This window comes from Macrobrachium nipponense, chromosome 15, assembly GCF_015104395.2.
Source record: "Macrobrachium nipponense isolate FS-2020 chromosome 15, ASM1510439v2, whole genome shotgun sequence".
Taxonomy (NCBI): domain Eukaryota; kingdom Metazoa; phylum Arthropoda; class Malacostraca; order Decapoda; family Palaemonidae; genus Macrobrachium; species Macrobrachium nipponense.
In genome coordinates, this window is record NC_087208.1 from 59344278 (window position 1) to 59369022 (window position 24745).

The 24745-nt window shown below is 33.7% G+C and overlaps 1 protein-coding gene across 1 annotated transcript in view; it reads left to right on the top strand.

Moving 5' to 3' along the window:
* The window catches only part of LOC135194991 (dedicator of cytokinesis protein 4-like), a 180019-nt gene extending 161129 nt beyond the window's left edge, over positions 1-18890 (top strand). The window contains exon 9 of the mRNA XM_064221244.1: positions 3652-18890. Coding sequence (XP_064077314.1) covers positions 3652-4020 — 369 coding nt within the window. The 3' untranslated portion in view covers positions 4021-18890. The remainder of the gene's footprint in view (positions 1-3651) is intronic.
* Positions 18891-24745: the final 5855 nt, after the last annotated feature.

Genomic DNA, 24745 nt, shown 5'->3' on the forward strand with positions numbered 1-24745 from the left:
CAGTGAAGCCTTTCATTTTGAAAAGTAAGCTGCCTCTAATTTGTTATAGATCTTTAAATGTTAATGCTGATTTGATGTGACTACAGCTGATAAATTTGAATTTACCATAACTAAGAAGACTACAGTTGTTCTGGGTCCTATTTGTGATTTGAAATTTTTAAAAGCAAGAGATTTTACAGTACTTTCATATGAACATGAGAGTTTGTAAATTTTTTAATTTCTTATACACAACATTGTTTCAAAAAGAGTGTTCTCAGCTTTCCATTTGACCTTTACTGTTGCATTTAAAAATAACTTATAAGCAAGGTTGGCAAGGAAATCCTTTCCTCCAAATGTGTTCTGCCCATAAAAAGCTGCACTAGTTGGTACTGGTACTGGGATAATTGGGAATGGTGTACTCCTTGAGCTTGGCAAATGAAAGACAGTATGCAGTAATTGTTTCATAACAAACCCATTACTTTTACTTAGCCTATTTGTGCATCTGTGAATATCCCCAGGCACTCCAGTGCTATTAGAAAAGAAGAAGCAGCAGTCCCATGTACTCTTGGTTAGTGCATGTGCATCTTGCTTCCTCCTTAGGTCCAAAGTCATAATATGTGTCATTTCCAGTGCCTGTTAACAGAGCAACAGCTATGCAAGTGGGAAAAGCCTGTTTATGCAGTCACACTTCTGTAGGTTTCCCTGAAAACTACAAACTACATGGGCTGTCCGTATAATAAGGTTCTCAAGGAGCTGCATTCGCAAGGAACGCTGTTACGCAGGATCCGCCGACACTAGCGTGTAGCTTGGTTCCCCCTCTCCCAGTTCCCCCCCAGCGAGCTGTCTGCGACGCTCGGCCTTGGCTTGGCAGCCGATAGAGATGGACCTCCCGCTCGCTTTTCCCACCAGGTGCGAATTACTCTCTGTGATTCGTTTTATGTGTGTAAAAAACACTGCACTCGTGAACATTCATTCCCAACTGTGTGAAGTCTACGGAGAAAAATGTACGAGTGTAGAACATGTGCACCAATGGTGCAGAATTCAAAGACAGACTTACAGATGTCCATAATGCATTTCAGAACCGGACAGGAGCTGAAAGAAGAGGTTTTAAGCTACCTTCGTGGAGTGGTGGGAGAGTTCTATGATTCAGGCATAAAGAAGATTGTACACCGCATGCAAAAATGCATTGATCTCAACAGCGATTATGTTGAAAAATAGGAAAAAGTCTTAAGCTTTTCAAAAATGTATTATCCAATGCCAATAATCATGTTTTTCATCGTGAAAAATCTTTGGGAACCTTCTTTTACGGATAACCCTCGTAGATAAGATCAGCCCTTCATGCTGGGCTGTTATCTAGTGAAGCCTTGTTGAGAAGTGATCTTTTAGGAGAGGTCATCACCAAGTCCATCGCAAGACTCGTGAGTAAGTATCTGCAGTTAATCTCTAACAATCCAAATTTGTTTGCTTCTCACCTCGGTGGTCGCGGGTTCAATTCTCGGCCATTCATTGAGGAGTGAGAGATGTGTATTTCTGGTGATAGAAGTTCACTCTCGACGTGGTTCAGAAGTCACGTAAAGCCGTTGGTCCTACTGCTGAATAACCGCTGGTTCCATGCAACGTAAAAAACACCATACAAACAAAAAACAATCCAAATGGGGGATTCTATTTTTTTTTGCATGTGACAGAAAATGTCACTTTTCATCACCATGGATCACACCAGGGTTGAGGCATCACATATTCAAAAGTTCTACTAGAACTTTGAAAGAGTATTGCCTCCAAGATCAGTAAAGATAACCAAATGGGATCCCTTCTGTAGTCTTGAGAAGTGTTAGATGGCCTCCTTATGAACCCCTAAGTTAGGCTTCTTTGGTGAACCTTATCCTAGCCTCCTTTCAGCTTTATTTTTAGTGTTAGCACTCGGAGCTCAAATTCATCTTCATTCCAGACTTTTAGGCAAAAACAGACTGAGAGTTGTTGGAATCACTCATGTCTGTTTTTAAGTTCTTTATTCTCTTCTCAGAGCAGGATTGATGATTTACGCTTGCCAGTATGACAAAGCCTTTAGGAAGGATAATTAGATTATATATTTTTATCCATTTATCAGATTAAGGAGCAGGTCACTAAGAACATCATCTTCTTGACCAGACGAGTTGTCTCAACATTGTATGAGCCTATCTTAGAAGCTGCTGCTGCTGCAGATGTCAAAGTTTGAGCAGATAAGGTCAGGGTTTTGGTGACTTCATTACTTTTTAAAAGAAATTTGGATTTCAGTTTAAGTATACCCCCAGACATCTTTTACTAATTTTTTTTTTTTATGGTTACTAAAAGGTTTTACAATTTTGTGGAATCCATATCGCTAGGTGTGGATGTTGTGGCAAGTTATGCTCTCCCTTTTTTAGGGGAGATTAGGAAAGTCATCCCCAACTTCACCTGAAATCAGAGAGACATTTCAAATCACATCTTTTGTAATGGGATCCCAGTCCAGTCTTTGAACCTTTATTAGACTCTTGGTCAGTGGATTCCAAACCGTTTTCCTTCTCAGTTACTTTCTTTTATTCCAGGGTTTCAACAGCTTAACCTCTCCCATCTAAGTGATAGTTTTATTTTGTGAAATAAATATGCAGAATATTTTATTGAGCTTGATTTTTTTCATACATATATACAAACACTTATACTTGTAAGAGCCCACCTCTGTTGCAACTCTTCAGACAATACGTACATGAAAGAAGTGAGACATCACTGAAAGGGACCTAAGGAAACCAGCTGTCAATGCAGTAAGCTAACATGAGTACAGGGAACTGCTGCTATTTTTTTATGTATGTAGATTGTGTGTGGAGATTCACACACATGAGCAGATAGGCTAAATAAAAGTAATGGGTTTGCATAGACATTTTTTTATTATGAAAAAATTTATTTTTATGAAATAAAAAATTAAGTGGCTCTGTAATCACAGAACATAAATGCAGATTTCCTTTGAGAGATTTGCTGATTTTGCAGTAACAGAAGAACAAAGAAAAACCCGTTTAATGATTTTGTGACTAAAAAGTTAATTTGTATCCTGAGCGCATTTTTGTTTGTGCATATTTATATAGCTAATTTGAAACTTCATGAATATACAAAGTTCTTTCTTTGTCTTGTGTGCATTATTCTTCATCTTTAGTTTTGTTTGGTGATCTTGTTTATACTTTGAACATTGGTTATTTCCTCAAAATCTACTGTGCAGACTTTCTTTTTAAAATTTTTTCATTGGTCCTTGGTTTTATGAGCTGTTGTTTGTATTGTTTTTGTGTTCTTAGCCTCTGTGGAATGGGAAGCTGGCTGTAAAGAAATTGTTAATCAAGTTCTTTTCTTGTATTCCTGTGCTCTCTCTCTCTCTCTCTCTCTCTCTCTCTCTCTCTCTCTCTCTCTCTCTCTCTCTCTCTCTCTCTCTCTCTCTCTCTCTCTCTCTCTCTCTCTCTCTACACTTGTAAATATGAAAGAATTCATTTCTAGTCATTCTTTTTCTGGTCATGGCCTTGTAAGTCTTATAACATTTGTCTCACTGAAGGGCTACTAGAATTCATCCATAGCACAAATGACGAATTGTATATAAAGAAGAAATTTCTCCCTCTGTTGCTTACAGGGACTATATGCAATGACTATGGGTCTTTTCATAAGTAATTTTACACACAGTGTCCATCTCCTGCCATGTATGGATCTGATCAGTTTTTGGGTGATGATGTGGATGGGTGCAGTAGTAGTGGTGATGGCCTTAGCAACGGCTTACCTGCATCCACACCGACTACCCCACCGTTACTCTCCCCACGTAACCATCGCACTCCCCCACCTCCACCCATACCTCCAAAGACAACTTCCACCCCGATCACACCGCTCTCTCCACCTACCAGCTTCACCCTCAACACCTCTGGCGATGACTTGACACCAACCACACCAACTAATGTCATAGTAGATCAGCATCTGGATGGGTCACATAACAGCCTTCACGAGAACTATTCCGTGCCAACCAGACTCCAGCCACAACTTCCCCCTCCCTCTCAATAAACTTTTTTTTTTTTTTTTCCTTTGTTATTGGTTCTTTTCACTTGTGTTGTGTGTGTCATTGTTTATGTTTTTAGACATACTGTACCCTTTTTATGTTACCTGTACAGTAGTATGTATGTAAATATATATACATATATATATATAGTTTGTTTCTTGCTTTGAAATATTTCACTAATTCTCACCTTCATTCGCAATTACTAACCATTGCTGTATATTACCAATGTGCCACCACTTGTTACTGTCATGCTATTTGCACTGGCTAAATTGCTTTTATTTTTGTTGATTATTCTTGATGCATTCATTTTCTTTTACTCTATCTGAATCTTATGTCTGTTTTACTTTCTAAGTATAACAATGCAGAGACTAATATATATTATATATTTGTTTTCTTTTAAGTTTTTCTTTGCTAAGGTATTAGTCTTAACAGACAATACTAAGACTCATACATGCAAAAATACTTTGAACACCCAAATGTTCAGGTTTTATGTAGTAAATACATTGAAGCTGAAAAGCTTTTTGTTTTGATTTTGATTTCTATTTTACTTAGTGGTAAGTGTTAATTTAGATCATCCATTAGTATACAGTATTTGGTATGTTGTGTTCTTATTGAATATTGGAGTTATTCAATGAAAAATGGAATTGGTAATTTATTGAATAGTTCCAATAATTAATAGTATTTCATCTTTGACGTTTAACCCTCACGAGTTGTAACTTTATTTACATATACGTACGTACTGATTACATGTTGTGGGAATTTAAAACTAGTTTTTCCAGTCAAATCTTACAAATTTATGTTTAGTTTTATATTTATATTTTTTTGCTGTTCTTGACTTCAGCATATTACAAAATAGTAAAATGTGAGGGTGATAAATTGTAATTATATTGCTTGTAGAGTGAATATGAGATTACACATTACTGATGAAAGTTGACAAAAATTGCAGAATATTAAATGCAAATATCAGATCAGGATGATTATAGAGAATTAGAATGTAGTGTAGGTTTTAAGAATTATTTTATTTTCTGTTGTAGCATTGCAGATCTTAATTTGAAATCAAATCTAAGGAAGTCAATTTAGATCTATTATCGTAACTTATTCAGTTGATAGCGACTTAAAAGAAGACCTTTTATCGAACGGCAAAGAATATATACTGTGAATCGTTCTTTGTAAGCTACTCTTGAAATAGCTTATCCCTTTCCACAAAATAGTCAAAATTTTATGCGCACAAATGAAAACTAGATTTGCTTATTCTATGCCCATTGTGCAAATCATAATGAAATATTGCCTCTTCACTTTTGAAATATGACAATGTTTTGTCACAGCTGGCAGCAAAAGGCTTTTAGAAAGTAGTTGAGAGAAGACTTTTGTTATTTTTACATGCAGTTATAGTAAAGTAGGTTATTTTTTATTCTCCAGGACCTGTGCACTAGTTTATTTGGTAAAATTTTTGGGCAAAATCTTTTGCAAAGCTTTTAGATGTGTTGTCAGGCTCTGTTCTTAGGCAAGAAACAAGACTGAGAATTGTTTAATGAATTAGAGGTGCAGAAGTTTTTCTTATTTCTGGACACATTAGAATCAGAGAGCTTTTTCCCTTTAGCTTGCAAAGCTTTTTTGAAATTAAGAAGAATATTTCATACCTAAAGTCTTTTAAGTGGGGGTGCTATGGTTTTTTTAGTGCTCCATTTTGTGTCGTCTTTAATATTTTCTTCTTTCAGTAGTAATAGTTGTGTTGATAGATCTATTCATATATAAAATCTGTATTAGGTACCATGACAGTTCTGTAGATAGAACATATGTAGAGGAAATGTCAAAGACCATTTTAATTTCTTGTTATTTCGAGGTTCACATTATTTTTCTGTAATATGAACGAACAAATTGAAATCTGATGTGATATTTACTCCTTAGAGTAAGTAGCAATGATGTAAGTTCCAACATATCGATTTTGCAAGTTTGAAATGAAGTTCAGAAGACTAGTGGATGGTACTTGCAGTTTTACTTTCAGTGGGAGGACAGATGATGAATAAAGAAAACATTTTATTAATCAATACAGTTTTTATAGCAGTTTTTTTACTTATATCTATTTTGGTATCAAGGAAGTAAATATTGTAAAATTCAGAATTGGATGAACAGCTTTTAATAAAACTATATTTGGGTATTTCATTATTTTAGGCATTCAGCATGTTTTTTAATTAGTCAGTGTTGTAGCTTAAAGGTTCCAGAGATCCTAAGTTTCAGAGCCAGAAATTCATTCTGTTATTCAATTAATCAAGCAGTTGTGGATTTTTAGAATTTATTTAGGTCCTGGCCAAGTTAGGACCTGTAAAGTGACGTTATTAGGATTCCTGTTTATCACAGTTGTGCATTAAAGTAAAATTTCTACTGTCAAAACGTGCATAATGTTATCTCAGAATTTCCAGGTAGTTAATACTGTGGAAATGATTTTTATTTTTAGTTAATTTTTTTTTTTTGTGCTGTGATACCGAAGGTGAAGATGAAAGGTACAAATACAAATCTGGTGATCAGAAGAAAGTTGAGAGTGACACAGCCAGGTGATTAGAGTTGTATAGGATTCACTGATCATTAATAACAAAATACATAATACATTAGTAATGTAGCAGACATATGCTGTAACTTATTGAGGGGTTTATCCTAAATATTTGCATTGATTCAAGTCTATACATACAGAGCAGTAGAGTGCATAACTAAAAGCTAAGTAGTAGTGGCAGTCTTAACCAGCAAATTTAACTATTTTAACTTTCTATGATTTTAACAAAAGGCCATATGTATTGTTGTGAACAAGAGTTTCACCTTATACGGTACAAAAATAAAGACAGAAATGTGATTGTAATAATAATGGAAATTAGTCTGTTTATTAAAAGGGCCGTTATCTGGTAATTACACAATACATCTCACCCCCAGGTCATATAAAGTAAAAATTCAACTAATCTGTATGTGTGTGCGAGTGTTTTTTGTTTTATATTAATGACAGGACAAGTAATAAGGACAATTAAGGAAATGTTCATCTCAGAAATATGATTGAAGGGAAATGGAGCTAAAATCGACTCTAATTTTTTTTACATATTAGAAATCTAAGATAATTACAAGAAAAGAGTTTAAATTGAAAACTAATACTATATGGATGAGACTTAGCAAACAATTTGGCACTGTATTTTCAGTTAAAATTTCAAGTATTAAGGTTTGAACATTTTGAAAAGATAAAAAAAAACTTTGGTAGTTAATGGAAATAGTTAGCAAAAAGGCCTTTTCCATTGACTGAAATATTATGGTGCCTATTCGAAGAAAATGTATGACTGAGAAGCATGAAAATACAAAATGTTTTCTGTATTAATGGGAATTAAAAAAAACTCTATTCCCCTTTCTCACTATCTTATATGCTTTTATCATCATTATGTATTAACTTCATTGGGAGATTAAAAAATTATGGTATGTTTGTATTGATAGATCAAATGTCTTTCTGAGAAGAAATGCAATGAAAATTACTTATAGGCTTTTGTCTTCATTATTTCAGAAGTAGCATTATAGCAGAATTTGCAATTTTTCATAGAATGACACCAGGTACTTCATTCCTTGGCAGGGCGTGCTTTTAAATACTCAGCCATTCTAATTGGCCTGAAAAAAGTTATAAACTAACGACAAAATGAATTTTGTTTCACTTCTTCTGTAAACTAGAAGACACACTGAACAGTCTTAGTGCAACTTACCCTTGACTGTTAAAGCACTTGCATTGTCCTTGTCTACTATCCCAGTCAGTAGAAAAGTATTTCAACCACACTTTCATAATCTAACGTAACCATACTAATATGTATACCTAGTTGGGGCTTTGAAAACTATCCTGACCACACATCCTGCCCAAAAGCTACCATACTAGCTTGCTTACCCACCTGCAGGGTACAGCTTGAAGCCCTTTTTAGTTCAGCATTAAAACCATTTTTCCCTCCTATTTGAAATCACAGATGTAAAGTTTTTTATTTATTTATATTTTACTTGAATCCTGCAAGCAGTATAGTACTGTTATCTGCATTCTATAAGCAGCTGCTATTTATTTTTTTTCTCAGGGGGGTTGGGGGGGAAGACACTGATGGGCCAGGTAAACAAGGTTAAATTGTTATAAATTGTTACTTTGTAAAAAAATTGTTGCCTTGAAAAAGATATATTATTTAGACATGAGCTCCTCTCAAGATATAAAACGATATCACATTGCAACAGTTTCTTTAAATCTTTTATGTTTTTATGGTTTAGATAAAAATGGCCAACTGTAAGATTACAGTAAATGAGGTTGACCAAAAAGTCATTCCTATTAGATAAAAAAACTCAGGATACTTTTATCTTGGTCAACCTATGCATGAGATTTGTTGTTTTAAAACAATTGTTTAGATCACACTCCAGTAGATTGATAAACCACTAGGCAGGAATTGGAAGAACTACGAGACTGAGTAATTCGTAACTCACATTTGTGCCATAGGGAACTTAAGTGAATGTCTGAAGATGGTAAATTTGAGTCTCCCAAATGTTATTAATTGAATAACTAGATCATTGTCAGATAAAGCACACAAGACAGCTTTTGATGTAGTTGATAATTAATGTTTCACCAGGTATAGCCTTGGTCCATTTATCTGCAACCTACCCTGAGAATAATAAGTTCATAGAGGACCTAGGCTACTATGTCATTAAAAAAAAAAAAAACTACATTTCCCTTACCACCTTCAGTCCAGATTGCTTTCTTTCTAGGAATTTTATCCAATCCCTGTAGCCTATACGTACTCAGTTACCCAATTAGCATCTGTAACCTGACTCTCTTTGCCAATCACATTTAAGAACAAATCCTGCTGGGGTCCTATACTAATAGTATGATTGGGTGTTCTTAGTATGTATATTTTTTTTTATATTGATAATAGTAATTTTCTATATTTATCAATTTTTATCCTAAAACATCTGCTTAATTAAAATGTACTTTCAGTTGGATTGTGGGAAACTATCAAGAGTGGAGAGGTATGAAATGATAGTGGTATTTTAGTAGGAAGGAAGCTGGTTTCATGAGTTAACATTTACAATCTAACACTAGGAAATGAAATTACATTTGAACAGGATTTGGAATACAAGATAAGAAAATAGCAGTTGGTATATAATTTTGGCATGTTTGTGGATCAGTCACATTAGAAGACAAGGTACAGATTGTTAAGAAAGCTGAGTAAAATTATTAGAAAATAATTGAAATAATTGGTCATATTACTGAGATGAACTGGAGTGATTGGTGTAATGTTATTCATGGATATAAGTTATTTGTGAGATTACCCAAGTTTCCTCAGTTATGTAGTTCAAATTTGTTTTGTATGTAGTCTTCTGAACTGTAACAAATGGTTGTAATGATGCTGATTATAACAGTTATGATGGAAACGTTGGTGATAACTGTACTAAAAATTATTTTATAACTCACTACTTGCTTGAAAGTTTTACCAACAAATCTTTTGTTTAGATGGTAATCTTTGTTGAAAGAACAAATATATTGTAGTTGATTATTATTATTATTATGCTTTGCATAGAAACTGTATCAAAAGGAACAGTAGATATCAACCAGTCTCTATCTGTAGACATGTCAAATTAGTCAACAATTAATTTAACACTGCCATAATGCATTACAGCTATGCATCCGATAGTATAAAATGTAGCATCTTCTTTTTACAAATACCTGTGACTTGGGAAAGTGGATTACTTGTTGAATACTTCCAAATATAGCAGATATAGCACCTCCGACTGCACTGGAGAAGTGTTACCAGGTGAGAAGCTACCGTGAAAACCAGCATAAATTGTAAGAGAGTTGAGACTAAAGTCATGGACATATGAAGGGCAGGGACTTTCCGACTGTGCCATGTTACTCAGAGTAGTACACTAAGTAGACTAGAGGTAAGACACAGATCATAGGTTGATTGAGTTGAACAAAAGGAAAGTGTTTTTAGGATTTACAGTAGTTAAATATTTATACACAGATCTGTTAAGCATATGTACCCATTGTTCAGGACAGATAGGTATGTACAGAATAAAGTATGATTGATGCAGTATCAGTTGGGAAGAGTGGTTGTGAACTCCTTAGGTACTGTTTAATTTGAAAGAATACTTTACGGCATAGCACTGGGCAGACTTGAGATTATATGACCACCAAGTAGAAAATTAAAAACTTTATTGTCCAATATTTGCTGATACTATATATAGGTAATGCAGCACAACATTATATATGATTTCCTTGTTTTCCCAAAATAAAAAGGCCAAGGTTAGATTGTACATATACACTTCCTGTGAATTGAACCTTACAAAATATATTGAGGATCTGAAAGAAAATAGAAAGTATGAAGGGGATGTAAGCAGTGATGTCTGAGAAAATAATAATGAAAGGTAAATGTTAGTTTTTCAAAAGCACCACAAAACTTGTTATAGAGTGTGTAATTCTTTTCTGATATACTAGCAGTTATGCTTAGAATACAGCCTGCATGTATATAAAGGGATACATATATACATATTCAGAAACATTGTGACATTATTGTCTCATCAGTGTCAGTTATTAGAAAACTTAGTTCTACCCAGGCATATTTTCATAAATGACAAGGATTACCTTGATTCACCCTAGCTCTAAGCAATATTTTTTTACTTTTCACAACTTTCAAAGATTTCTTTAGACCATATATTTTAAAATTTTATGTGACCTTATTCTATTTTTCCTACCACTTCCTCAAACAAACAAAAACACTTCCTCAAGTAGGGATGTGCTTTCTTGATTTTGAAGTAATTCTTAATCTCAAATTTATGAACGTTTAAGTAGCAGTAATCAACCCATTGTCCTTCAGTGCATAACTTATTCCTTTGTGTGAAATACTTATCTGTTATGTACTGCTAACTCTTTGTTTTTTATTGAATTCATATTTCTTCCCAAACTTCTAAAATTCTTTTCAAAGCAAGGCATTTTCTCCCTCATATACCCTATACACGTATATTGCTTTGGGGCTCATTATCAGATTCTGCAATCTCTGTAGTTTCTCTTCTGATAATTAAATTTCTCATTCCTTCTCCATATACATATGTGAACATATAGAAACATTGTGACTACATAGTTAATATTTTATTTTTTTAATATTTATCTTTAGAAATGCCCTAAAGCATTGTGTGTGTTAGTGATGATAGACCCAATAGTTTTCTTTTATAAGTTTTTTTTAAAAATTAGGGTCATTTTTAAAAATTCCAGTCTTTGTTTCATCCTAATTTTGAAGTTGGAAATTGTTTGAAATGTAATGCCCAAACCAAAATCAGTGATGATTTTTTACGAAGAGAAAATGATTTGATTCAGTTTTGTAAAAATACTATTTTTGTATTTTTTATATTAATATCTGTAATATTCTTTAAAGACAGATTAGGTATTATCTTATAATAATTTAGGTAAGCTCCATGAAATAGCTGCTTGAGAGCTTGGTAAGGTTAATATGATAGTTCTCTTTGGTAGTACGTACAGTCAAACCTCGGTTTTTGTGCATAATCTGTTCCAGAACACCCACGAAACCCAAAACACACAAAACCAGAACAATAATTCTCATAAGGAATAATGTAAATACAATTAATGCGTTCCAGGCCCCAAAAAATATTAACAAAAAATACATTTTATAGGGAATAAACACAGTTTTACATACAGAAAACCATGAGAGAAAAATATAAATGACTAATGAAATGAATAAATGAACATTTAACATCACTCATACCTTCAGTGTTTGGAAGGGGAATCCCCCTCCAGAAGGACTTCAGGTATCAAGGACCTATCTGGGGTTACTTCTCTTCGTTTTTTACTGGCATTAGGACCAGGTTGAGAGTTCTTGCATTTTTTTAAAATTTGCCTAAAGTTGAACACAGCATTGTCATTAAACATGTTGCAGACATGGTTTACAACTTCTTTGTTGGGATGATAATGCTCCACAAAATTTTTTACATCATTCTACTTTGCAAACATGTCCTTAATCCCTGAAGTAAGCACATAATGTATGTCCATTCATTTTCTGAATTTTTCAAATCAGCTCTTGCTGGCCTTAAATTCACCAACAGCAGTGCTTGCTGTAGGCATTTTCTCACTTGAGATTGGCATGCAACTTTCTCCAATACATTGCTACGAGTTCTTTCTTAAATTCTATTGTGTATCTCATTATTTTTGCAGTAGGGCTAACACTAGGAACTTTCTTTGGCCCTGTGATGGCTTATTTAGCAGTTGCACTCGAATAAAAAATACAAAAAGCACAAAAAAAAAAAACAAATGCAGAAGGGGTTACAAAAGGAGATGGGATGCATTGTTTGGGCGCTCGATATAGGGCCCAGTCACGCACTGGGCCCTAGATGGAATGTTTCCAATTTTATGAAAACTGAGGAAACATACAATAACCGAGACAAAATTTTGTAGAAAAAGTATATGAAAAGAGAGGGGTATGAAAACCGAGGTTTGACTGTGTGTTTCGTTTTTGCTGTATGTAAAGTTCATAGTATGCTTGTAAAACTTACCCAGATGGGTTGACCTCTTGAATGTAGAGAACCATTTATGTAAGTGGTTTTACAGCAGTATGCCTTTCATTCTTGTTATAAAGGAAGGTCAGGCTTTGAAAAATTAATTAGTATATAGGCTGCTATGACTTATTTATCCAACCACTTCTCTGTTTTGTTCTGAGAACCATTGTTCACAGCTAGTGAATTATAGAATCAAATTTTTCAAGTAAATTAATGTGAGGGCAAGTTCATTATAATACCTACAAATATGTTAATTATATTTCTGTGCAGCAAGTTTACACTTTTTATGATACTGCTTATAAATAATCACTAGAGTACATGTAAAGGAAGGTAATGTTTGACATTTAATATTAAGATTGATTTGTAAAATGTCTTTTACTCTCTCTTTTTCTTTATAATGATATTAGATAAGTTTTCCACTTGTATGTGCAGTCCTTAGAACTTTATCATGAGTTCTTGATGTGCATTGCTCCTGCTTTTCTTGAAGTACTGTAAGGTTTTGGTCTTCCCTGTCAAACTAATTTTATGCAATAATGTGTTCTTCTTCCCAAGTTGCATACTTTTTTCTGGATTTCCTTAATATGTGATGTTGTCATGAAATGCTTTGCTTTACATTTAAATAGGTAGGTACCCATAATGTACATATAAAAAGTTTATTTGTAGATTTTTAAGTACATTAAGTACAGCATACTGTTTTGTAGATGCATGCAAGATGATATATATTTCATCTCTCAAATTCAGTATTGCAGTTCTCAGTTTCTCATCCAGACATGCTTCTCATAACTTTTACTGTATTATTATTTTGTATCTGTATTTATAAGTTTTTATTAATTTTTCCATAGATAACTATGCAATATATTTTTTTTATGGAAATCGGAACTGATTTTTCAAAATAGCTATTTATTACATTTTTTTTACACATAAGTGAATTTTAGCTAAACAAACTTTCTTAGGATTAATATGTATTGTTGTGTAATTCTGTAAACTCATTTACAGTTATGTCTCATGATTTTTTTTTTTTTTTACATTTTACAAGAAGAAAGGAAGCTTTGTTCTGTGTACGTATTTTGCTCTTACATATTTCAGTTTCAATGTGTTTGTAGTAATTTTTGCAGAAGGAAAATTAAAGTGTTTACATTAAGATTTAGGCTACATGACTTATAAGATGCTAAATTTTATTGAAATGATAAAATTTGTATTGTTATATACATTGTTCGAAATTCCTGGAGTTGTAGTCCATAACTTTCATTTGTACTCCTCTCATTTTAATCTTTAATTTTCAGACATTTCCTCAGAATTAGGTAAGTCTCCATCACTTTGATCAAATACAGCATTGTCGTACATTAACAATTGCCAGCCTAAGCCTTTTGTGATTTGCTTTCCTTTCATCTGTGCCAAAGATGTCTTAGAATTTTGAATCTTAAGTGCAGGGATGCCTTGTGTGTATCAAAGCAATAAAACACTGGAGGATCTATTGAATCTTTCTCATCTCAAAAGACATTTTATATAATATTCCACTTTTATATGACTTGCTTCTTTGCTTTTTTTTCGTTATCTCATAGAAGTAGATTTGCATTCTCAAAGTTTTTTTTTTTCACGAAAGTACTGAGCGCCATGAAATTGAGAGTACAGTAATAGTTTCCTGTGGTTTTGTCTTTTGTCCTAAGTTTTTTCATGCTTTTGTTATGCATATATTTTTTTGCGAATGCCAACTTAACGAAGCAGGTAAAATGTCCAATGCCACAATTTATATTTTAACAAATGGATAAACCAGTTGATATTACAGAACAGTTACCTGATCCTATCTTGCATTTATGCTACATTTTCTTTTTTTAAAAGCTTAATCTCGTATCCAACTTGTATACTATCTGGCAAGAGTAAATGATATTTTATAGTTCACTAGCGAGATTGATTGCGAGAGTGCTTTCTTTGCTGTGGCTTTAGATGAAGAATCATTGGCTTATTCTCCACGGCAAGTTAAATGAACAAGTTTTGGATTGTTTTGTAAAGATTCTTTGTGGAGCACAAAGCTTATGATATATAGTGCACACTAGTTTCACATTATGAAAATAAGGGTATGTGACAGGTAACATTGTCAGACATCGATCCTATTTTCAAGAGCACAGAAACAAATTGTAAACTATGCCATTTTATTTTCCAGATACGAACTCAGTCACTTTATAGCAACATACTGTAAGTAGGAAAAGTTGAGGTTACATGTAGTAATGACCTATGTAGCTGGGAGATCTTAGAATTCTAATTTAATTCTTAGCATATTGAGTCAGGCTTTGTCACCAGAAATATAGTATGTATTTTGCTACGATAAATTAGTAGAAATTGTACACAAAAGCACATTTACTGGCATTTTTTAATATCTTTCCCAAAAATATTGCACCAGGTTTGTTGTTGTTACCAAAATGAATATCCACATGTTTGTCAAGATGGTGTCACATCCACTAACAGGCTTGATTAACTATTTTGATTTGTAATATTGATTACATAGTAAAGAATTTTGTCACAATATTCTAAAAGATACTGGATTTCATGTAATTCAATCTACCAACTGTAGTATCTTCAGGTTGTTATTCTCTTAGCTATATAAGCCATATGTAATTTTGCATTTATTCATGCTTTTTCATAAAAAGACAAAATTTATCCAATCTACAGAAAACAGTTATTTTGTATTTGACTTTACATATATTTTTTGTGTTCTTTTGAGGATTTTTAAGTTACATTTTGTCATTTTAGCACATTGTTGTGAAGTTACTTTAAAAGACAAGTAAAACATCGTTGACCTGTGGGGATCTGAGAGTGTAGATCAGATTTTTCAGTGGTGTGTTATTAGCAGATTGTGTAATGTATTTGGACTGTCATATTTATATTTCTCTTCCCTTCATATACTGTAAAATAAACTATTTATGTCTGTTGTTGTACAAGGCACAAATTCTCCCCCTTTGAATGCATGTATGGAGGAGGGGTATTGATGCATTTGGCCATTTTATCTTTCATGTTAACTGTAGTGTCCTCCCCCAGACTCTTAACACCTGCCATAAACCAAATTTATTAGGCTTGTACAGCCATAGAATTCAAGTAGAGGCAAAAGCTGTTCACCACTGCAGTAAAACAGAATACTATTATGAAGACCCATCCCTCCAGATAGTAGTACATAAGATGAAAGACCCTCAAGTCTGAAGATAAAAATGTAAAAATGATGAAATATAAGATGTCTGACCCAACCTTGCCTAGGATCATACCCAGTAGTAGTCAGAATATTATTAAAACACAAACAGTTCTTGTTAACAAAATGTCTATAAAAAGATTCTTTCAGACTTAAAATTGAAAATTAGTGGTTTGTCAGTATTACACAGCATGCCATAATGGACTTTGTGCACTTTAAAATAGTATGCAGTTTTACTGAAAATGGAAATGAAGAACCAACAGGTTGAAAATGTAAGATGAAAAGGCATGAAAGAAATGAGGATGCTGATAAAGCAGTCATAGCTACTGTAATTATGACTTGATGAAATAGTCCTTTTCCTGTCAGTGAAGTGGTATTACTGTATCTCTGAAACCCATCATATTTAATGAAAGGCAGGCATTGTGAAATAGTGAATCTGACAGTAACAAATGAAAATAGATTGTATAAACTGTTGGATTGTGGTGCTCTTCATTCCAAAAAGAATAAATTTTGATGTCTCACTATCATCTTTATATTGGTTGCTTGTCGGACCAAATGGTAGCTGATTAAATAACCTGTATGGTACAGTCCTGTGAGAAACAGATCCTTGAAAGAAATTTTGTTAGAATCTTCAACATTTTTATTAATAAGTATAATTATTAAGTTGTATGATTTGCTATATTTCAAGTAAGATCAGACCAGCCTTCAGAAGTCCACCTGTTTGACAATTCATCAGAATTTCTTAAGAGAGATTATCCCTTAAATATTAATTTTAAATTTCTCAGTTTCTTTACAAGGAATACGAGATCTTGGGGGAATACATTATAGTTAGTCTGTATTTTATTATTCTTTTATTACAATAGACTTTGAAGTATGCTTTTCATTGCTAAGTGGTCCACAATATATATTGATGGCCAAATATTGCTTTGGAAAATATATAAGATCTGTATCATATGTTATATGCAAACAAGGATTTTTTTATATCTTTCACTTTTAAAGAAATTTTGGATGGGTTTTACAACTGAAATCACAAACTGAGTGACATTATGTTGGACAAAAATATTTGTGACCTGCAGCATAGTTAGGCATTGCTATACATATGATTTTCTTTAGTCCATGCTTACATTTTGTGTCTTGGAAGAAGTTTTAGTGCTTTAGGAATTTTTATGGTGTCCAATGTCTAAAGGTCATACTGCCACAGTTATTTTCCACTGTTATTTAGTATGTGCTTTACAAAAGTAGGTAGATAATTTTATCAGAGGATGTGTTACTTTTGAAGAAAATGGTACAAGATTACAATCTTTAAACTATTTTAACCTTTATAAAAGCAATTTTAAGATCAGTTGAACAAAAATTGAACTGAATTCAAGGTTTTTACAATATAAACCAAGGATGTGGGACAGTATATATTTATTGTAGTATATTGTAGCTAGACTATCATACAATGGTATTTGTCTTCTGCTGAGAGATCAGAAATTTGACTTATGATGTCCCTGTGAGTTTGGAAGTGCAGTCTAATGGCTAACGAAATATGAATTGGACTTGGTAATGCAGTGAATTTATAGTAAAAAGCTTTGAAGCTGCTTGGCAGTCTTCTTATTCTGTGAAATGTTATAGGCACAGTGTATAGTTTTATTAGTAAAAGGATATCTCAGTATTTGCTGACAGCTAGGCAGTATTGAATAGATTAATACTAGTATGCATAAAATATCTAGATTTCATCTGAAACTTCTCGAGTGTTGCCAGCCCAACAGTTGGAAGAATGAACGAGAGTAGGGTAATACATAGCTTGGGACAAAGTATGCAGCTGCAACCTTCTTTTTCAGAAAGACTGTCATCACCCTAAAGATGTTTTATGAATGAAAAGGTGCTCCATCTTGCCTCTGTATTTTGTAAAATACGATATTTTATTTGGTTCAGACTAGATCAAAATATTTCTTTATACATTATTGTAGCATATATTTTTGCATGTGTATATATATACCATTAACAGTCTTTTTATGTATGCATATTAAGTTTACATATTTATAAATATATATATATTGTAGGACATTTATATAACAATGCATTATTTTTCAGTAATTTAGTACAGTTTGACTAGGTTAACATAAAAGAACATTTTTTATGTAAGTACAATTCAATTTTCACAAAAGTATTATTTTAATAAGCTGTTACTTTATTTTGAACTTTATTATGCTGTAGTCAGTGATAAGTTTATTAATATTTTTCTCCTCTGAATTTATATTCATATGTAATGCCTCAGTTCATAATAACTGTACATTATTTGAAATATCAATTTTATTTGTGATATTACCATCCAATAGATAGGGAAAAAAAGTTGTGGTTAGTCATATAAGAATCTGTGTTGTGGGTAGATGAGTAAGGCAGTATCTGATAAAAGAAGATCATAGTATTGACATTAATTTAGATTTTGTTTTGATTATAGTTTGAGTATTTTTTACAAAAAAATGCATTTCTGTGTTTATAATAATAAATTTAAGAATGAACAGACCATGTCATGCATATTGGAGTTGTCACAGTTACAACAACTACAAGAACAGGTTTTCAAATGATGTACAACTGTGCTTTGTATTTTGGTTCAGATGAAATTATAAAGGTCTGGATTCCTAGTCACTGCTCAATTAAAGCTATTCTTATCAGTTGAGAGCATTATATCTCACATATTGCACCTACCACATCCTATTTTGGTAAGTTGAAACATATCAATCAGAATGACTGATGTGAAATATAATGTTTTATCTGAATTATACTTGTGTAAACTAATACCTTGTCTGGATTGAATATTTGTATTTTATTTGATCACCGTTCATTGTCAAAGTGAAATATATGCTTGAATACAATTTTAGCTTCTTCTTTGAGAAGTAGGACAATGTATTAAGAATTGTAATTGTAAATTTTTTATTGTACAATTTGTTAGAATAGTAAAATTGGTCTAAGCACACCGGAGCTGTATATATGAAGCTGATGACTTGGCAGTGTAAATCTACATTTAAGGTATAATTTTTATGAAAACAAATTGTGAATTTACTTTATTATTTTGATTAGGAGAGTAATGTATGTTTTTGAGAAGGAATAATGATGCTATTAGTTACTAGATCACAAAAATTAATAAAATCATTACGGTAACTTATTATCTGCTTTAACCTTTGAATCTATATTTAAAATTTATCAACAGACACATGTATTAGCTCTGAATGATGAATTTCCTGGGCCAGCCAAAGGAATATAGAAAATCCTGAAATATTTTATACAATGATGTGTTTGGTTTGATTACCATCATTAAGACACCATCTCAAGTTAGATATCAAGTATCCAGATAATGTGTGTAAGATACTGTAAGTATTTCCATTGATTGTCAAGTAATATAGTTAGACTTGCTTAAAAAAAATGTAAAGATTGGAGCAAAGTAGTTCAAGGAGTCAGGCAGCAGGTGGAAATAGACCATGGGGAATGGATGATAAGTAAAAGGAAATGAACATTGCTGCAGGGAGCCAAAAGAATGTTTAGTGCAATTTCCATTGCTGAACAAGACAAAGTAGGCGGTACTTCCACAGTAGCAGTTTGACATTATGTATGTACTTGCATATATTAGAACCTGCAAACCTCTTGAGCCAAACCTTGGCTACTGAAGTATTTTCATTCACTGGTCTTGTTTAAATTAAGTACTAATGATAATAGTGAAGAAGAACAGTTTATTCATCTATTGAACCTGGTGACACCTCATATTGTAAAAACAATGACTAAAATGAAGAAAGCTGTGTCTGCTGCAGAGCGATTGACCCTCACTCTGTTATTTAGTAATAGGTAGGCTATGTTACTTTGAATTGTATAGGCTTAGGCAAGGCTAATCTATCCTAGGCCAAGTGTATTAATTAGGTTATGCATGAAAGATGCTGATCATTTTGTATTTGTACACTTTGTTTATGAGGTTTCCATATCCCTGGGTTACCATTGATGTTGGATAGATTCTTGTGGGAAAAATAAGCTTAGGCTAAGTTATTGTAATAATAATAATATGTATCTTGGAAGAAGACCCCCAAGAGCAAGGACCGCTTCAGAAAATGCCTTTGGCATTGTGTCAGAAGTATTTAAGATGTTATCAAAACCTATCCAAACTAGTCCCAACAATGTAAGCGACATTTTGTTTGCTTTAGTGGAACATAGAGTTTAGGCCAAAGGCCAAGTGCTGGGACTTATGACACAGTGGCATCATGAGGGTTCACCCATGGGCTAAGTCTTTTATGGCACCCCCAAAGGGGAGGGCCCAGTGCAGGAGGACTATTTTCATTTGAGTATGCTAATCTTGGCAGGAAATATTTGCCTTCGTTATTTTAGATATATTGTGTTGAAAACAAAACATTCTAATTTGCATAATAATATTCTGGAATGATAGAACACAAACCAAATTTGCAAACTGAAATAGTTTATTTTACATATACATAATAGATATACATACTGTAATTAATTAATCATTAGCCATCATAAGCAAATCCCAAAATGTTGATAACTAAAATGTAGGTTATAGTAAAGCATCACAGTAACTCTTAATAACCAAAGACATCCCCATATTGTATGATGAAACAAAGTAATTCCTGGGGGTTAGTGATCAGAACATCATCTCGTGTTTTAAGCAGCATTCTGCAATCTACATTTTTGCTGAAAAGTTCCAAGCCATCTAAGTCAGTGTCATAGAAATTTGCCACATTAATGCACCTTTCTTTGATGTATGCTTCACTGGTTGCAGATAGCAACTCCTTATTATCCAAAAGAAAGCCAAACTTTGAATCGCAGTTATGCAGTCTGATGAACTGTTTGCCCATTTCATTATGCATTTTGTCATTAATACCTTTTAGCAGATGTTGCATCTCAATTTCTGCTGAGAGGTATTATCTCTAGTTTCACCAGGCATTTTTTTTTTTCACTACATTGATGGGGGTAACTATCCAATATCTTTGCACTGACTCACAGTCACTGAACCACTTGTTTTATAAGTATTTAATAAAATTTGATAGTATAGTAATTAACACACAATGATTACATTTATATACAATGAACATTAAAGGAAGCCATTCTTCATTAATTATAAAATAGGTACTGAAAACTCATAAAAATAGATTATAAATTACTGGTTTCATCCCACCATTTTCCCCCAAAATAGATGTCTTCCCAAATTCAATTTGGTGGCCCCCTCAATGCTGCGCCCTTGGACGTATGTCCCCCCAGCCTCCCCACCCCCTCACGACGCCTCTGCTGTGAGGTCATTCAGCCCTGGAAGGAAAATTAACAGCAAGTAGGTTTGAAAGGTGCAACAGGAGGAAAACCTGACGGCTCCTCTATAAAATGATTGTGAAGAGAGGGTGGAGAGTAAGAAGGAAGAAAGAGAATGGAGGTACAGTATGAAAAAGGAAATGGGTTGCACCTAGGGAGCGAAGGCTCACTGGAAAGAACCTTAAGCAATGGCTACAGTGCACCCTGTGAGGTACACTGACAGCACTAGCCTTCTACAGGGTGTTTACTATAGTGCTTTTGCAGGTAATTTTATTTTTGTACAATCTAAGAATTTGTATTCGCCTACTGAAATGAGACCCCTCATTATGGGACCACCTTGACGTGGTGAGGGGGCTCTCGAACCTCAGGAATCTCTTCCCAGGTTCGAACCCAAGAGTCCCATATGACATTACATATTTTGAGAGTTAACTTATGTGAAACTTTTCCATTTTTTTGCCAAAATTTTTGAAAGCAAATAAATGAGAAAACATATCATGGCTTAACGTAGAGTTAAATCCGAAGCTAAATAGTGAGAACTGTGGTAGATCCATCATCTACCCGACAATGTTCGGACCTGTTTTTCAGGCGGAACTATTCTGTGGAGCTGGACCACGGATTCCAGGGGGGCCCTGTTTCTAGGAATAGAACTCTCAGCATTCTATCCAGTTTGCCCATAATGTGATTAGATGGGGATAATTGTATTAACATAATACTCTTAATCCTAGCAAGCGGGTTCTGCTTACACTTGGGCCATACTAATCATGTTATGCCATCCCCTTTTGGGCCCCCTCGCCCCGTCATTTTGGGACCACCTTGCACAGTTGGTGAGGGGGGCCTCTCGAAACCTCAGGAATCTCTTCTTCCCCAGGTTCGAACCCAAGAGTCCCATATTGCATTATCTATTTTCGGAGTAAAACTTATGTGGACTTTTCCATTTTGCCAAAATTTGAAATTTAAAGCGCAAATAAATGAGAAAACATATCCATGGCTTTAACGTAGGAGATTAAATACCATCCGAAGCTAAACTATGAGAACTGGGGTGTAAGATCCATCTATCCCTACCTGGAACATGTTCGGACCGGTTTTTTCAGGCGGAACTATTTCTGTTGGAGCTGGACCACACGGATTCCAGGGGGGGGCCCTGGTTTCTAGGGAATGTGTGCTGTGCTCTTCCGGCATTCTAATCCAGTTTGCCCATAATGTGATAGACGGGGATAAATTGTATTAACATAATACTCTTAATCCTAGCAAGCGGGTTCTGCTTACAATTGGGCCATACTAATCATGTTATGCCATCCCCTTTTGGGGTAGGGTAGGGATGCGGACATTTGGGAGTCCTTTCTCACTTGTGCCATTGGCGGAAGATTTAACTTCACGAAGGGCCAATGATATCTTTTCAAGATTTCTTTTTTTTTTTGTATAAAACTCAAAATTTATGAACATTGAAATAAATGATTTGAGTACCCCTGATGGAAAAACTACGGCACAGTTGATGACTATTGGCACGTCACTCCCGAATTTCCTAGGTACTGCCACAAATAGTGAAAGTACTATAAATGATACAAAGGAACACCCTGTTCCAAGTAAAGCAGTAGAGCCAGAAAACCAAATAGAGTGCATAAATATAAAAGAAACAAACGATAATAAATTGGTAAACTCCAATATCGTAACAATGGAACCATATAAGATGAACAATAATTCTGAATTAGAGACAAATAATCCTCCCAACAATACAGAAAAATATAAAAATCATAATAGACAAGCAACATACATAAAACAAGGACCAAAAAGAAACAAAAATTACCGACTTAATCCCACATTGGTACGTTTTGATGACCTCTTTGGACCAGATAATTGGTCAAGATTTCTAGTCCTCAAAGCTGACAACAAAATCAGCAACGATGCTAGAAAACAAATTACTTAACATATATCCAACACAAGACATGGAATGCAGACACATCAAGGACAATGAATGGCTTATCCAAAGTAACCATAAAAAGCAGTCCACTGCCCTTTTTAAGTATAACATAAATAAATAATATAAAAGGTAATAATTACAAGCCACGAAACATTGAATTATGTACAGGGTACAGTCATCCTACCATAGCGAGCAGGAGCTTCCTTCAAAAACAACTATTGCTAGACTCCCTCATTGAGATATAACAATATCCACGATTTAGAACTAGTATACTCGATTTTAAGTAGGAAAGATAAAAATAAATATATCAACATTGCCAAAATAAAATTTACAGGCCAAGACCTACCATTTAAAATAAAAATTCTTGGACAAAATAGAGAAGTTCGTCCTTTTGTTCCTAAACCACTACAATGTACACAGTGCTCAAGGTATGGCTACACATACAAAAGATGCCGTAATAAGGCTATATGTGCAGTCAGTGCATCAGATGACCATTACCACTAATTAGGAAACTGGTAATCAATCAAAATATATTAATTGTGGACTAGCCCATCACGCAAAATCTAAGGAGTGTACATTTTACCAATATAACACAGAACTTCAGTTGTTAATAAATAGGACAGGAATGTCAGTCATGGAAGCCAGACTTGAGCTAAAAGTAAGAGGCGTTAATAATCCATCCAAAACCCCCACCTTTTCAAATGTGATTAAAAATCAAGACATCAAGCAGCACAATAACAAACAAGATAATATAAACAGAAACTAAATTTCATACCAATAATACTGAAACCCAAAATAAAAGTGATATTACAACAACCAATACCACCACTAACATAGATGATTCAGTTATCCATGGAAAAGAACTTCCAATAGAAGAAGAAGAATTAAATAATGATGATAATCGAACTGGCAAAAAGAAAAGAATTCTAGAAAGAACCCCACCTAAGGGAAAAAAAGTAAATATTGAAAATTACAATCAATCCAGAGAAACTCCAACTACACCAGGTGAACATTTTAAAAAAGATATTAAGCTAACCTCATCACAAGTGGAAATACACAATTACCCTCAATCTCAATCAAACAGCCAACATCTGGACAGTAAAGATCACTCTTTACAATTTCCATCAAATAATACTAATGAAAATCATACCATTAAACCAAACCAAAATATAACTATCACCCCCCCAACCATCCACAAGACCCAAATATCCCATTAACAACAACAAAACAAATAACCCCTCAAACCAACAGTCCTTATCACTACAGAAAAGGAACAATATTGAATTCAAAAACCAGAAATTTCTAAAGCTAGACCAAATACTTCTGAACCAATAATTAACATTACCAAACATGCTTCATCTTGTGGTTGTAATGAATGCTTTGTAAGTACATATAACCAACTAACTACCAAGACACAGGACACAGTACGAAATTGTATAGACAATTTTACCAAATTAAGGAGGTGTCCTTTAACACACCAACATGAGAACGAATTATGTTCTGAATCCTTAAAATACAAAAAGGAAATTATATAAAACAAAATTAGACTTATTAATATTCAAACTATGAAAAACAAACAACTGCAGAATCTCAATAAACCAAAACATACAAATACAACGATTAAAAAACCACAATCAAATTCCAAATGCATATAAACTACGAGATAAAGTAAAATCAGCAATCAATTTACAGAATTTAACACCAATTCCTCCCAATAATGGAATATAAAATCATTGCAATGAATATAAATGGTCTCTTAACCCGACTACGTCTGGGTGAATTACAAAGAATCATA